The sequence below is a fragment of the Lepisma saccharinum genome, chromosome 6 (assembly GCF_977018435.1).
Source record: "Lepisma saccharinum chromosome 6, izLepSacc3.1, whole genome shotgun sequence".
NCBI classification, from domain to species: domain Eukaryota; kingdom Metazoa; phylum Arthropoda; class Insecta; order Zygentoma; family Lepismatidae; genus Lepisma; species Lepisma saccharinum.
In genome coordinates this window covers 73,201,782-73,217,921 of record NC_139234.1, presented here as the reverse complement: position 1 = coordinate 73,217,921, position 16,140 = coordinate 73,201,782, and the positions used below count along the sequence as shown (strand labels likewise).

At 38.1% G+C, this 16,140-nt stretch overlaps 1 protein-coding gene across 6 annotated transcripts in view; it reads left to right on the top strand.

The window, feature by feature from the left end:
• The window catches only part of LOC145988882 (uncharacterized), a 273,840-nt gene that overhangs the window by 98,492 nt on the left and 159,208 nt on the right, over positions 1–16,140 (top strand). For all 6 annotated transcript variants that reach the window (XR_014441799.1, XM_083124157.1, XM_083124155.1 and 3 more), the window contains exon 5: positions 12,735–12,905. Coding sequence is in view for 5 of the 6 variants with exons in the window: in XM_083124157.1 (XP_082980283.1) it covers positions 12,735–12,905 (171 nt within the window). In the remaining variant the exon portion in view is untranslated. The remainder of the gene's footprint in view (positions 1–12,734; positions 12,906–16,140) is intronic.

Here is a 16,140-nt window from a genome sequence, read left to right as displayed (position 1 = left end):
TATATTTTGTTCGAATCTTTGCCCCGGCGAATGATTTCCTGGAAACAATAGAGGGAATTTACTACTCTATGGCAGTTATATTTAACCAGACTTCCGAAGACTAGACGGGCAATTGATTTTAATTAATGCAATGCAGTGTTGCAAGTGGCGGGAATTTTCCCCTACAGTTAGAGCAGTAGTATGGACTGTTTTAAGGTTAAATATTTCTCCAATAACAACTTGCAATATGAGTTTGATTGTGCTTATTAAATGGAACTCGATATTTTGACAAATTACGGGGGGGCGGTCATGTATGCTACGTCAGTATCTAAAATATTTGCTCAATGAAGGGAAATTTGTTGGGAAATTGTAAATGGAGTCGAAAATATAAGAAAGATCCTAATTAATAATAAGTGTGGAGTGATCCCCTTAACCCTCTCAGTATGAGAGCCAATGAGGACACGTATCGGCATAAGTTTCACTGACTTTTCCGTTAGCGCAGTGGTGGCGTCGTCGCCTTGTAATCTAGGATTCCCCGGTTCGATACTTGCTGGAGGCACATAGTGGTTCGGATTTCACTTTAAACTGTAGGCCCAGTCCTGAATAACCTGTGCATAAAGTGGACTGAGACAACTATTGTTGTGTAAGAATACTTGTGCTTTAGCCAGATGAAACAAGTCTCAACATGTCACTTTCCCCTTTCTTGAACTACAACAGTCTAGAACATGACTTTCGCACGTTAATTTCGCTGCTGATACGTTGCACTCTCTTTAGACATTCTTTTGTACAATAATGCTCGCCTGCTATAGAGTTAACTGCACCCCAGAATGGACGTAATAACGAAACGGAATGCGTTGCGCAATTGTTTCCCGTTCTCAAGGAATTTTCCCTCCATTCAACAAGACGTTAATGTTCGTGCGCGGGAAATCATGGTGAGATCTTTGTCTCACTTGTGAATACGCGAGAGTGTAATGTTGAATAATTTCAACCGGAAGTGTGGCAGGGAGAGTGTTCGCTTCAATTTCCGGTCGTGAGGAGCTTTTTTAACATTCCGATCGGAAAGATGTTCTCTTTCCTTTTTTCCCGCGAACCGTCCAAAAGATCCGTTCATATGATTGATTCAGCTCAGAGGAGCGATATTAATTTTGTTTATACAGTTTTATATGCATTCCCAGTTTTTACTATGCCTAATTCGACTTCGTTTGTCCTGTCATATTCTCATATCTTTATTCACCTTCTTTATTGCCAGCCTCTTTTTACCTGTTTGGATTTTCTATCGCACCTGTTTCTATTCAATGTAACCTTCGAGGAGTACTTCTTTTTAGAGTTGCCTTTTTGGAACTCTTTTCGTAATTTTTAAAATAGCTTATTCAACACTTTGTCCACCGTTTGCTTGTAGTAGACATATTTATTCTCCCTCTTCGGTTTTGTATTCCTTGACTGTTTCCATTTTTAATTATTTGTTTCCAGTGAAATTTCTTGCTATTTTCAGGGGTCGCAGGTTCGAATCCCGACCTGTGCACGGGTATTATTGGCGAGTATCCCTTCATAAATTTCATTGTATCATCGCTCATCCTCATCGTCGCGATTAGTCAAAAGTTTGCTAAATAACAAAAATCAAATCAGATCTGAACATTTTATGGTTCCTTGTGTGGTGGTGCAAGAATGAGTGGGATGGAAAAGTACATTTTAAGGCATCAACTTCTTTTTGACAAGTTGAAATAAATAATGCTAGATGGAAGACGTACATTACAGTTATGCAAAACATTTTTTTCGCACACAATTTGAAGAATGCGAGTAGGCTATGTAGGTTTATGTTACATGCACTTATTATATTCTATATTATTAAAAACATTTTTGACATTTTAATTAATCATAGCATGTTTTTAAGTTAGTGATTTTTAAAAGAAATTGGTTGAAATTTCCATAAGAATTGAAACTACAGAGTTCGTTCTGAACCTTCATGAAATCAAAATAAATTAAGAAATCAAAAGAATCATTCCTTTTCGAGGCTTTACAAATTTTGAAAATTTGCCACACTTTACACAGGTAAAGGTCCGTTGCACAGTACCATGAAAGCAAGCGAGATGATGTAAAACAACCATTTTCCCGAGGTGATGTGATCATCACCACACTCCGGTCATTTTTACCAATTTATTGGAGCATGGGTGAACCATAGAGCCACTTTCTTAGAACACCAACTCCGTGAATCGAACATTATGACAGTCAGACGCTCAACCGATAGGTCCACGAGGGTACACTTTATATAAGCTAAAACTCTTACCTGTGACTGTTTCTTGTAGGGAACTTTGTTGTTAGAAGGAAAATTATAAGGTATCAGAGGATAAAATAAGAAAATACAACCTAATAATAAACTGATGAACAATATAGTATAACAGAAAATTATTAACAAATAGGTGAAGAAAGGAGCAGAGAGAAATAGGAAATAGAGAAAGTAAAGTAGGATAAGAAAATTAGGAGAGAATCCTAGGAGTCACAATTACTGAAGCAAAGCCCTTCTTCAAATAATTTCCACTTCTTGAGCCCACTTAAAAAATAGTTTTCTGTCTACGCCATAGAAATGTGAAATACCGACGGTTCTGTAATCTATGTTCCTTTACCGTAAAGACGTCCTTGTGCTGTAGACAAGACATATTTGCGACAACCGCGACCTAGGGAAACATAAACAAAGAATAAATATTCTCGAAACAGAAGAAAAGGATACACGTGACTCGTTTGTCCCATTTCTCGTACGGGCTGTAAAATCTACATTAATGTCATATCATCCTAATGACCCGTATGCAGATGATACTCGCATTGCGTATCGTCGAAACGGCCAGCTGGTTGGAGGAAAAGCGTTATGGAAGAGACTTGCACTTGCTTCCTGGCGGCTGACATCCATATTCATAATCCATTATGGAAGTGGCCCAGTAGCACGCTTCCACCTGATATTCTGGTACGCACGGGAAAAGATCCGAGGAAGTGGGAGATGACAAAAAATGAAGAGAAAACAACTTAATAAGCCCTAGCAAGAAATGCTGTGTAATCTTCATATGTTAAATCGGGTTCTTTGCTGTTACACATTCACCTGGACAACTTTCGTACACGATGACCCACTACGTGTAGAAAGGAGATGCTTGTTTCTTCGCTCTGATGACTAGACGCTTTTTTTTCTTTTGTTTTATTCTCCTTCAGTCTTTATTCTCTTTTTCGTAGCGTGCAAGCACTCTGTTTTCTTCTTTCCGTGCTGGAATTTTCTGGACGATTTCCTCAGGGTCAAAAAACGACACGAGGAAGTTGATCAGCGGACGGTGGCATTTCGTGGAACTTCTGGGAGCTAGAATAACTTTTATAGGTTCTCGTTTTCGTCTGTCTGCTTTCTCGGATTGCAAGGCCACGTTATCCATTGCACAAAAGGGAGGGTTAATTCTTCTATTTGATTAGTTAACATTTTGCATTTCTTGTATAATCGCATCAACATTTGATCAAATTATTCTATTTTTTCGATATCACTTTGAACATATCTTAGAGGTTGCCATACACCGCCACAATATACAAGTACTATGATGTTACTTAACAATTCTAATTCGAGAAATGATTATTCAAAATGAACTGCAAAGTGACAATAAGTGGTACATTAAAAAAATGCACACATATATTTCGATAGATAATTTGAAAAATTTGAAAGTAAAAATCTAAGTGTACATAATACGAATGATAGTGTAGTTGTTAATATAATTATTATACAGCAATATGCACACTGAGATATTTAGAAAATAACCTTTATTAATCGAAAATTGTTTAAATACAACAATGATGTAATTATTCATGTCATGTTTATTTATATTAATATTTCAAGTGTTTAGGAAAAAAACGTATATTTATGATTGCACATAAAATGAATAAACATACATATTTATGAGTAATTACACCAAATATAGGGCCAGTTCTAACTTGGGAAGTAGAGAGCATAGAGTTCAGAAAGTTCGTTTTGTTTTATGAAATACTATTTCAGCAGTTGGGCTTTTACGCGACAGAAAACGAAACAAAAATTTGTTGACTGAATTTTGACTCTAAATGTCAGATATTTTTCTTGATTGAGAACTTTGGAATTATGTGCAAAAACAATTGCAAGAAGGCAGTCCTTATGTGGTGCCATCTGATGCCATAAAACAGCGGTGCGAGTGGTGCAAGTCCGGGGAATCTCCATCCAGCGCTTTTCTAACTCTGAAAGAACATTAGTTTCTGTTTTTGTACTACAGTTGAAATACAGATGACATCAGAGATAACGATAACAAATAACCGTTATTTAATAACGTATCACCTATTAAGAAAAACTGGCTTTTACTGACCACGCATGCGCAGCATAAGCCTTAACATTTATTATCGAATTTCAAAAGTGTGCCGGAGACTACGCAGTTACTTACATCGCATCCAGACACTATACAAAGAAAGATATAAAAAAAACTGGAGACAATTCGCAACGTCGCTACTTTCATTTTTTGGAAAACTGCTTTTGCACTTCTTTTCCGGTTTTATTTACTGCTTGTTTGATCTTCCACCTCTAATTGTGGCCTATGCATTTTCGGAAGTTAATAAAATATTATCTGCTGAAAATAGTACTTCTCAACAAAGATTAATTATTCGTTTTGAACAGTGAGCACAGACAAACGGAACGCTTGAACGTTGAAAATACAGGGACACAGTTTGTTGATGCCAAAGAAAGCAAGCGGAGCTTTTAGCTTTTGCAAATAAATATTTTGTGCTGATTTCAATATCGTTGCTTATTTCTTGAATCTTGCCTGTACGATATGTGTCAAATGCACATTCATTAGTTGCTTTGATGTGAGATGCACATCTATTACTAAACAAAACATTGCAAGTACCATTTTGTATTGAATGGATAATTGTAATACCGTCCTCACAACGTAAAAAATACTATGGCTGGGGTAATGGTATGGGGTGGGGGAGGGTCAAAATCGCGACAAGCCCCTCCCTCCCCAACGTTTTAGTTAGCCTACTGCAGTGGCGCCATCTACAATTAGTTTATTAAACAGTGCAATTGATCGGTGTTTACTGTCTTTAAATGGCTTTGTCGGCTACGGACTTTGAAGATTCCGAAGGTCATGAGAGTCAATAAGCTCACAGTGCCGACAACTGCTGAGACACTGACATTTCGCTGCACACTTGGTCTAGCAAGGAGATCAATCGTTAGCTTGGGTTATTAGACAGGATTATCCAAAATCAGAAGTTGATAACCTTCTTTCGGCGTCTTTGTAAGTGCCCCAACATCCCAATGTTCTTGACAGTAACAATGGCGTCAGTGCCTACTTTATTGGAATATATTAGCATTGTCGAAAGGTTTCAGAATTGTGTGAACATACGGTTCGTTCATAATTTCAATGATGGATCCATCAGAGTCCGCCATTAACATTATATACAGACAGTGGCGGCGAGTAGGGTGAGGCAAGTGCCCCCCCCACTTTTCCCCCGCACTATGCTAAATCTTATCTACAAAGGGAAATATACTCTCTTTGCCCCCTCCCCCCCGGTTTTGGAACCCAATCGCCGCCACTGTATTGAAGTGATGGAATATTAGGAGAGCGGGATAAGTGGCAGCATAACATAAATTCGGTATAATAATAATACAATAATATTTAATATTTTGTCTATAGCTAACGTTTAAACTTTAGTAATTGTAAGTCGTCCGTCACTACTATTTCCTAAATTAAAGTGAATATCAGGAAAGAGTGACATAGCACCAGTTTGAAAACCACCAGTGTTGAATTTACGAACTTCAGCTCTTTTGTGCTAGCCAATGAAATCGTCTCATATTACAGAAATGAGATTACGAATGAGATTCTCAGTAATACTAGTTATTACAGTCGTCATTGATCTGATGAAATAATTTTGATTGTAGTTTACAAATAAGAAAAATTACCGCTGACGCATCTTCTAACCAATAACAGGACAGAAGTAAAGGTTGAAGTGGCAATAAAAGTCTATAGACGGAAATCACATTTAATATAGGCCACCCTAAATATTTAATCTCGTTTAAATTATCTACTACTTAACGAATAAATACATACGAGATGGTAAGGAAGAAATATATTGTTCAATTCATAATAGCTTGCAATACACCACTTTGTATTATTGTATGTGGATCACCTCTTACATAAGGAAGACCCATACATGCGGCTATTAATGAATCGAACATTTCCGGTCTGCTCCGTGATGCCTGTGGCAAAAGCTTCAGACGTTAAATAATTAGGGTAAACAAGCCCTAAGCAATTTCATTGTAAGCCGGAACGTAAGAAAGTGTACCTTGAATTTCGATACCTCTGGCTAGAGACTTTTATAACTAGACTCGGAAAATCTGTTCCACTAAGCTTGCCCTTGCACGCTCGACATAGAGCATTCAATATGGGATGTAGCTCAGTAGGACGGTGAATGTTTGTCTGATGTGAAGGATGGAAGGATGGATACGCTTTGTGGTGCTGCGTTGTTTCGGGAGAGGGGGGAGGGAGGGGGAAGGGTGCTCTCAATATTACTGCTGTCTGGTTAGGCGTTCAGTTGTAGTTTGTGGTGTTCACGCTCTACACGTGCTGGAAGAGTGGTGACTGTGCACAAGTGCTTTGGAAGGCCTCAATATGATCAGTGTTTGTTTTCTGACTCTCAAGACTCCCACGAAGGATCCACCGGTTGTTGTGGAAGGTAGGAGGATTGGGAAGCATGTTCGTAGCTAGACATGGGCAGAAGGGGTTTAGTCTTTCTAGAATTAGCTTTGCTTCTACGTTCCAAAGTTTTCACAAGGAAGGTGGATAAGAGGTGAGACAATAAGGGTTAGTCTGTGGCGTATGGTATGATGCATAAATATTAACAGACAAATTATCTGTGAACTTGTCAGGCCCGTAGCCAGGATTTTATTTGGGCGGTTCATCCCTTACGAGCACAGGCGTCGCCAGAAATATTTGTAGAGGAGACAGGCCACTGATAAAATTTGATTAGTAGAAATAATAATGATACACGGTTATAATTGTCATTTTACAATAATAACTATTAAATGTTATTAAAATACAATTTTAATCCAAAGTTATTGTTGTTGTTATTACTATTGTTATTATTAGATTTGCTACTTGATCCACCGTATGAGTAAATAAATGACAAGTGTTGTCCATTGTTTTTCTTACATTTTGTACAGTTAGTGTACTGAAATTCATAGTTATTGTATTTTATTAACTTTTACACATTCATTTAAAAAAAGGCTATAAAAGCTAGGTCCAAATTTTACTCATAAAGTTTATATACACTAAACTTTTTTCGATCTAATGTTTAATCCTTCTAAGGAAGTGAAATTAATTTCCACTATACACTATTTAAATTTAGATATTTGTAGGATTCCAGGGGGCTTCAGCCTCCTTAGCCCTCCCCTTGGCTTCGTGCCTGGAACATATTATCTTTTTTAGGCAAGGCAGTGTTCAAGAAATGAAACAAAAAAGTCCACATTTTGCTCAGATAAGCCAATGTGGGCTCGACCAAGCAAGAGTACAAAGTCCCGGTCCCGCGGTCTGAACCATTGTGCAATATATTCCCACCGGGGATCGAACCTGGGACAAAGACTTGCAGCAGAATGCCAAGAAAGCAGTTTGAAAACCTCCTCTCCACCATCAGTACGATGAATGACAAGAATGAATGGACATATCGGTGGAGAATTTGCGTGACAATGTTTGTGGAGCCCAGCCAGTATCAAGTTGTCAATTAATTACAATGGTTTCATTGATTGCGTATTGAGCGTTTGGATTTGCAATGCGTGGGATAATTTGTGAGGCAATTTCATCATCGTTTAGGTTAAATTGGGATGGTTGATTTGGTATTTTACGTCCACATTATGCACAGTAAGGCTAATCGGGACTGGGCCTACAGTTTAAAGTGGGATCCGAGCCACTATGTGCTTCCACCGGGTATCGAACACTGGACCCCTTGATTACAAGGTGACGACGCTACCACTTCGCCATCGGGGAGGCCCAAATTAAATTGGGAAACGAACGAAGGGATATCGATAGGTCGTATTCGATTTTTGATTCGCACGAACAGACTGATTAGTGGTGGACTTTTTCCTGGTAATACTTATGCATCCCACTGTACAAACATATCTTGTACGCTTTCCTGTTTCGAATGGTCTTTTCTGGTGTTCGCCTCCAAGACGATACTGTAGTTTTTCTTGGAACCACACCCTACATTGGTTTACATGGTCTGCGCTCCTGTTTTGTAGAGTGCGATGCGTAAATATTACGAGGCAAATTGTCAATTGCTATTTATTTTTTTTTACATCATATTATACACGTTTTAAGGCGTGGAATTGCGATGATGTCAGTGCAGAAGTTATCAACAGTTTCGTTGTGTTTTGTTTCAATTCTTCAACAACGCATTGCGTAAGTAATAAACGTGCTGGTAGACAGTATACCTGGGAATACTTTTCCCTTCCATTGCTCCGTTAAGTTGAAGCGCAGCAATGTGATGAAAATACAATTATGCTAAAGTGACAATGAAGTAAGTGGAAGCCAGCTTTGAAACATTCACCTGAAGTAGCTTAGACCACGTGAAAACACTAATCATTATGCTGTGGCATGGAATTTGAAGCTGCAACCTCCTGAATACTAGTCATGCAATTTAAGAACTCATCTAAAACTCACTCGGAATTTTCGTTCAAGCACTAGCCACCCAACTCGATAAATCACACAGTCGTAACTGGATATTTGGTTGTTTTATTGTACATAATTAACCTTAAGTAAGTTGTTTTGCTCCTAACGAACAATGCTACGGTGTTGACTGAACTGTTTCACAGTTAAATTGGTGGTATTTTCGCATCTGATTGTGGAATTCAGGCAGGAACGGTCTGGCTACACTGCTCCTTCGATTGAAGATTGCCTGTAACGAACCGTGGATTATAGAAGCAAGCTAATGAACGGTGCAAGGGCACGAAAATATATTTTTATTGCCTTCCAGTGCAGACCAGAAGAACACTTAACGTCTTGTCACGATCGTCGAGAACAACCTACTACAAACGCGTCTGTTATCAGACGAGCTTTTGAACGAATGGGATTCGTGCTCGCTGGAATTCGCAGAACAAACCGGAAGCGCTGTAAGAAAGAGATTGGCCCGCAACTGAATGCAGACTAACTGGCATGTACGAATTTGAATTTGTGTTAATCGTGTTTAATAAGCGCTCTACTAGACGAAGAATCAACAATCTTTGGAAGTAATTAATGTAGTTACAAGTATAGTTGAAGTCCTGATTCGAACGCCAGTTTGGTATCTTTGACATAGCTCGAGAGGAAGCCGAAGCTGGTTTATAGCGAGCATCCTTTTTTTCTGAGAAGCGTTGTTGTCACTTTTACCTACAGTGTTTAAACATCCAACACGAATTGCGGCGATCTAAAGAAACTGAATTGGCAACATCTCATTTACTCCACGTGGACTTGACAAGTACTGTCAGTTCACTTACAGGAACTTTTTCTGTAAGTTTTCGCATGGAAGGGAATTTCCTTCTACCAGATTTTTGCAATATTTTGAATCAAATGCTGATCTCGTACTGGCGAGTTGATTATTATTAAACTGCGAAATGAAAATATTATATTTTTATTGTCAACGTCACCACTGCATGTGCCTCAAGTCTATAAGTGGAAAGTACATATATAATTCCCGACAATCATCCCGACGTAAAAGTAGCTATATATTTCCCGACAATCAATATATGTTGTTTGCTTAAAAGAGAAATGTTCATTTTTATGTACTTTATAAGCATTTACTTTGAGTCTTAATACCTCTATTTCTTTTTTGGTATTTAAAATCAGGAGGTCAATTATAATGTAATGAAAATTTAAATTACTTCTTTATGTAATTACTGACGAAATGGAACAGCATGCTTGTATTTTATGCAAATAAAGTAACTGTCAAAGAACTTGGTTACTTTTTGAAGAAACGGTAAGTCGTTTACTTTTAAAAGGCAACTTCTCAAAAAATAACAAGATAAAAACATAAGATCAGAGCAAATGTATGCAAGATGTAGCACTTTGTTGCATAAAAGTTTAATTTGAATGATAGATCTTTGACAGAAAATTCCTTTTTAAAACGTCTAACCCATGTAATTGCAGTCAAATCAAATTGTCTGATTTGTTTACGTTCACTCTTTCTTGCGGGACGTGGACAATAATTCTTCTTGTATGTACGTATTGGTTGTATTGTAGAATTATTCCTCTTGTAGTTTGCGGTTGTTAGAAGCATGTATTCGCATATTTTGAGGTAACGTTTTGTTTATCTATAAGGAATGAAGCGAGCGCATGTTCTCCTGAAACGTTACGTAAGAAAATCGTTTTATTACTTGCAACAACTGTAAACTACAAGAGAAATAACGGAAAATAATGTTTAAACAAATTCCTTTAGACAGAAATATAAAGTAAGATAAATTTGGGGAAAACTGAAAAAAAAAATATCTTTATCTTGATGCTGATAATTTGAAAATTATCATTATTAGTTTATTTATAAACTGTGTTTAAGTTGCTTTCAAGTGTACTTGGTTAGCTACTTACTTTTTATAATATAAACTAAGCAAGGATGTATTTAGGGTGGTCCAAATCTCCTCCCGAAATATTTTACAAGTACTAAAATTAAATAATAAAATACTTTTTTAGCGTTTGTTGTATAATCGATGCAGTGGCGGCGATTGGGTCCCAAAACCGGGGGGGGGGGGCAAGGTGCCAAAACTAGGGAGCAAAGACAGTATATTTCCCTTTAGCATAGTGCGGGGGCGAAAGTGGCGAAAACTGGGGGGCAACTGCCCCCTTCGCCCCCTCCCTAATCGCCGCTACTCGATGGTTATTTATTTCCGCCGAAATTATTGGAAGGAAAGGATTCCATTGGGATCATACGGTTTTGACGGGAAGTATCATGTATGATTTATGCACATTACTACTTATAATAATATGCATAAAATATTTCGTCTACTGGATCTAACATGTTTTTCATTAAATATTCAATTAATTATAAAGGGTGGCGCAAGAGTCATCATCCTATTTGAACTGACCTTTATTTTGACATCTTGATGTTTATATCAGTAGTGTTTTATATGTAGTGTTTTAGCACGAAATTTATTGTGTGCGAAAATGAATAAGTATACCCCACAAGAACGTGGAAAAATTGAGACAATTTTGCGTGACACTTTTCCGGGCAGAGTAATATCCCGTTTTGGTGATTTGCCATGGCCGGCCAGGTCCCCCGATTTTACGATTCCAGATTTTTTCCTTTGGGGATATTTGAAGTCATTGGTTTATGTGAATAAGCCAAAGACGTTACAGCAACTAAAGGACAATATACAGCATGAAATTGAAAACATTTCCCCACAGATTTCCAACACCGTGGAAAACGCAATAAAAAGAGCCCAGATTTGCATCAATTCGAATGGTGGTCATTTATTGGATGTTAGCTTTAAAGATTGAGGACATAAAACTTAACAAGTATCAATAAAAGTTTAACACAAAAAAACCTACTTTGTTTAATTTGAAACCCAAGCTGTAGGCTAAGAAAATCAGGTGATGATTTTTGCGCCACCTTGTATATTGACATTAATTTCGTAGCCAGGGCAGTTGTATTTATACAAATTTTGGGGATCTTTACTACACGTACGCTAGAAAATTAATAGGCCTACGTGCTGTTATATCTCGATTCTTAAACTGTCCTGTTTCCTATTCATGTAATATTAATACAATGTTAATACTAATATACATATTTAATTAATGTTACTTTTTAAATTTCAATTTGATTTAATATAATTATTTGTATGATCAATTATATTCAGTGATGTGCGTCTACGCGTAAACAACCATAGTCTACATTCTACACGTAGACTATATGATACACGTAGATGACGTAATCTATGTAAACAACATGGCGAAAGGTGATAACCTAGCAAAGGGCGCTGTGGAATTAAAAGAAAATTATACTGCGTATCAGTTGCTGATGTGTGAGGAGAACGTTTCATGCTCTTTCTTCCAGATTCGAACAATATCTCACCTAGGAAGAAACCTAATATGGGAAATATTCTAGTGTTTTATGGGAAAAAGACCACTGTTGCTCACGACTGCCATCTGTTGTTGTTTTTTGCATACTATTTATCTTCTTCCATAGTTGATAATGGAAGAGAAGATAAATTTTGTTGTAAATAGGATTCTTTTCATTTCGTTAGGAAATAATATAGTTCAAAATGTCACTTTCATTTCATGAAACCCTTGAAAATGCACTTTAGATTGTCTACGTAGTTTATGTAAACTACAACCCAATGTAATCTACGCAATGATTGCGTGTAGACAACGCATGTAGACGTAAACTTATAGTCTACGGCACATCACTGATTATATTATTATTATGAGACACTTGGTCAGGTCCTCCCCCCCGAAATATATTTCTAGATACATTAATGAAACTAAGAGCTATATGAATGTGTTAAAATTCGCAAGGCCTTGATAACGTTTCTTATCAATGTTTCTGTAAAACTGGTGCTACTGGATGCCTCCATGTAGCGAGTCTGAGAGATACAAGATGACAACAAGATTATACGTGAGAATCGAGATCTGATACACGCTGTCACTTTCTTATGTACCTTTCCTTTTAAACTCATCTTTCTAATGATCAGTACGGAAGAGACGGTTTCTAACACATGTTATGTGACGTAACACACTTTCTCCCCTATTCTCTTGCAGCGAGTCCCGCGACAAAGGCTGCTCCTGTTCAGAAGAAGCCAGGTTCGGATCTCCCTCGGGAAGCTTGCCCCACAGACTCTGTGACGTCGAGCTACGGGGTGGGGCCCACGGACGAGAACGGCCTTCCTCTGTTTGGGCTGCGGGCGTTACGAAGAAAGCCACAGAATGCAGGTAGGTTCACAACTCTTTTTTCATATTTATTGTAATTTTTTATATTTATTGCCTCCGCGGCTAGAGATTTCTACACGAGACCGGGGAATTGGCGTCCCGATGGCCCACTGGGAACTTGAGTCCTTAATTTATTATTTTTTAAAAAGCAAAAATATAGCCTATTATTTTCATACTCAATAACAAAGGAAGAATTCAAAATATTAAATGCAAACTGCTGGAAATGTGAGGTCTTCATATTTTAATATTATACGCAAAGAAAAAAGTTTGAAGCAAACAAAAAATAGTTTCTGGTACCAGAACGGAAAATTTAGTAAAAATTACGAGCTATAATAAACGTGATATTTTTTTTTGTGGGCGCCAAGAAATTTAGCCTAGCCATACGTGCTATTTTAATAATAAAAAAAAAATGCTATGTTACACTTAATCTAACTAAGAGAGAGAGAGAAATCCATGAGTTTTTAAAATTCCAACTATGGGATTTTTAAGTCGGAGGTCACACAATATAATTATCATGGTTAACGTTTTCTCCTAACTTCTAAAGATCTGTCTCGAAAGAAGCGTGTAAAAGTTAATAACAAACAAATAAAGTAGAATAACAATACATTACAGTGGACTGTAATGTGAAAAGAAAAGAAAAAAACCTTTTACCACATATTTACTCATCCTCAAGGATATAAAACGATATAATAATAGGGGCGATCAGGTTGCTCTGACCCTAACATAGAAAGAGCGGCAATAGGGTTTCATTTTTTTATTATTTTTCAACATACTCCCCTGCAACTTCAATGCACTTCTCCCATCGGTGCTCCAACGCGTGATACCTTGCAAAAAAAAAGTCTTCCGACTGCTCCTCCAACCATGAGTCCACAGCCCTTATCACCTCAGATTCATCAGAAAATTTTTGCCCAGTTTTTGGTGCTTCACCTGCATGTTCATCCTCACACGACTCTCTCCCACAATTAAACTCACGACACCATCTCTTCACCAAACTGTATGAAGGAGCAGTGTCCCCTAGTGTATCCACCAAGTCCTCATGAATTTTGGATACTGTCTACTTCTTCTTCACAAACTATTTGATCACCGCTCTCACCTCAGTTTTCTCCATTCTGGCACATTGACACAACTTCACTCAGTTAAACCCCTATAAAAAGAAAACTGTACGTTACTCAGACTTGCAATTCAGAATGAAAGCATATAAAGGATCACTAAACAATAACAAGATAAAAATCAATCATAACGTCATTCCTTCCATGTAATGATCACATGGCCATTTACAGCCATTAAAAATATTGCTAATGTTTTTCTACACTTCTTTTTACACAGAAACTGTAACTATTTCAGTTGGTCATGATGAGTGCCCTTAAAAATTACGAGCCATTGCTTCAAACAACTTCCACTGCACGATGAAATGAGCCATCTCACATTCTTATCTCTGTGGTAACTGTGAATATCCTTTGCGGTACAAATTAATGACTGACTGTAGCATAAAGGGATTGCAGTTTTTATTTAAATATCCGCACTGAAACTCAAGCTACCATGCAGGAACAAAACGAAGGTAATTATAATTGAAATGTAATCCATTTTATACACGTGTGTATTGTAAATCGTGCCTTACTTTTTACCCTCACTGCAGTTGCACTCAGCTGCAGCAACGCCGTTGTAGGTATCCGAATGTTTTTCTAGGTTTTGTCATTTGTAATTGAGTTAAAACCAGTGCACGTAACGTTGAGTTTCGCACCGGTGGACCGCGAACTACTTCCGTAAAGGGTGAAATTGTTTACACACGCAAACAATAGGCGAGTGCTGGCCTACATTGTTCGAAAATTTTTGCCCACGAATGTCATTCTTCAAATGTTCAAACAAATGGAAATCACTGGGGGCCAAATCTGGGGAATAGGGTGGATGGGGCAACAATTCGAACGATGCATCTGCAATAGCGGCCCTCGCAATGCGTGAGGTGGGGACAGGTGCATTTTCCTGGTGAAGGAGAGCACCACGGGTCAACATCCCACGCCTGTTTTTCTTTATGGAATCACGTAATTTCTTGATTAGGTCACTGTAGTATGTGCCAGTGATGGTTTGGCCTCTTTGTAGATAGTCCACAAGAAGGACACCCTTGCAGTCCAAGAAAATTGAGGCCATCACCTTCTTGGCTGACGTTTGCACCTTGAACTTCTTCGTTGGTGGAGAATGTGGGTGTTTCCACTCCATGCTTTGTGATTTTGTTTCTGGGTCGTAGTGATGGACCCATGTTTCATCCATAGTTACAAATCGGGCAAGGAAATCGTCTATATCAGCACGTAACTTGTCAAGAAGTTCTTGATTGATGTGCACTCGGGTGCGCTTCTGATCTGGGGTGAGGTTTCGAGGGACCCATCTTGCAGCAATTTTTTTCATTTGCAATTCCTGGGTAATTATGTTTTGCACAGTGCCATATGACAGGCCTCACATCCACGACATCGTGGACTTTGTTAATGTTTTCGGTCGTCATGACAGTTTTTGGTGCTTCACCTGCATGTTCATCCTCACACGACTCTCTCCCACAATTAAACTCACGACACCATCTCTTCACCATACTGTATGAAGGAGCAGTGTCCCCTAGTGTATCCACCAAGTCCTCATGAATTTTGGATACCGTCCACTTCTTCTTCACAAACTATTTGATCACCGCTCTCACCTCAGTTTTCTCCATTTTGGCACATTGACACAACTTCACTCAGTTTAACCCCTATAAAAAGAAAACTGTACGTTACTCAGACTTGCAATTCAGAATGAAAGCATATAAAGGATCACTAAACAATAACAAGATAAAAATCAATCATAACGTCATTCCTTCTATGTTAGGGTCGGAGCAACCTGATCGCCCCTCGTAGTAATAAGTTGGTAATAGGTGAGTTCATTATTATTATTTCTACATTCGGTTTTATGTCAATTGTCGGACAACCTCTATAGTTTTGACCACGCCTATGGTCCGTTGGGAGAAATTCTCATTTTTAAATATATTCGCGCGCAAACAATACAGTTAGTTTCCGTCCCTCACGGCCATTAACGCAAGTGCTCATGCGCTAGCTGGACGAGTCCACTATTCAAATGAGGATGACGGTTGCTCGTGGAACGGGATTCCATGTAAATCGTCTGCTGCTGAAACAACATAGTACGTTAACAGGGGATGATACGAGTTGTAACAACCATTGCAAATCGCAAACACGACTAAGCGAGCGATAATAAATAAAAC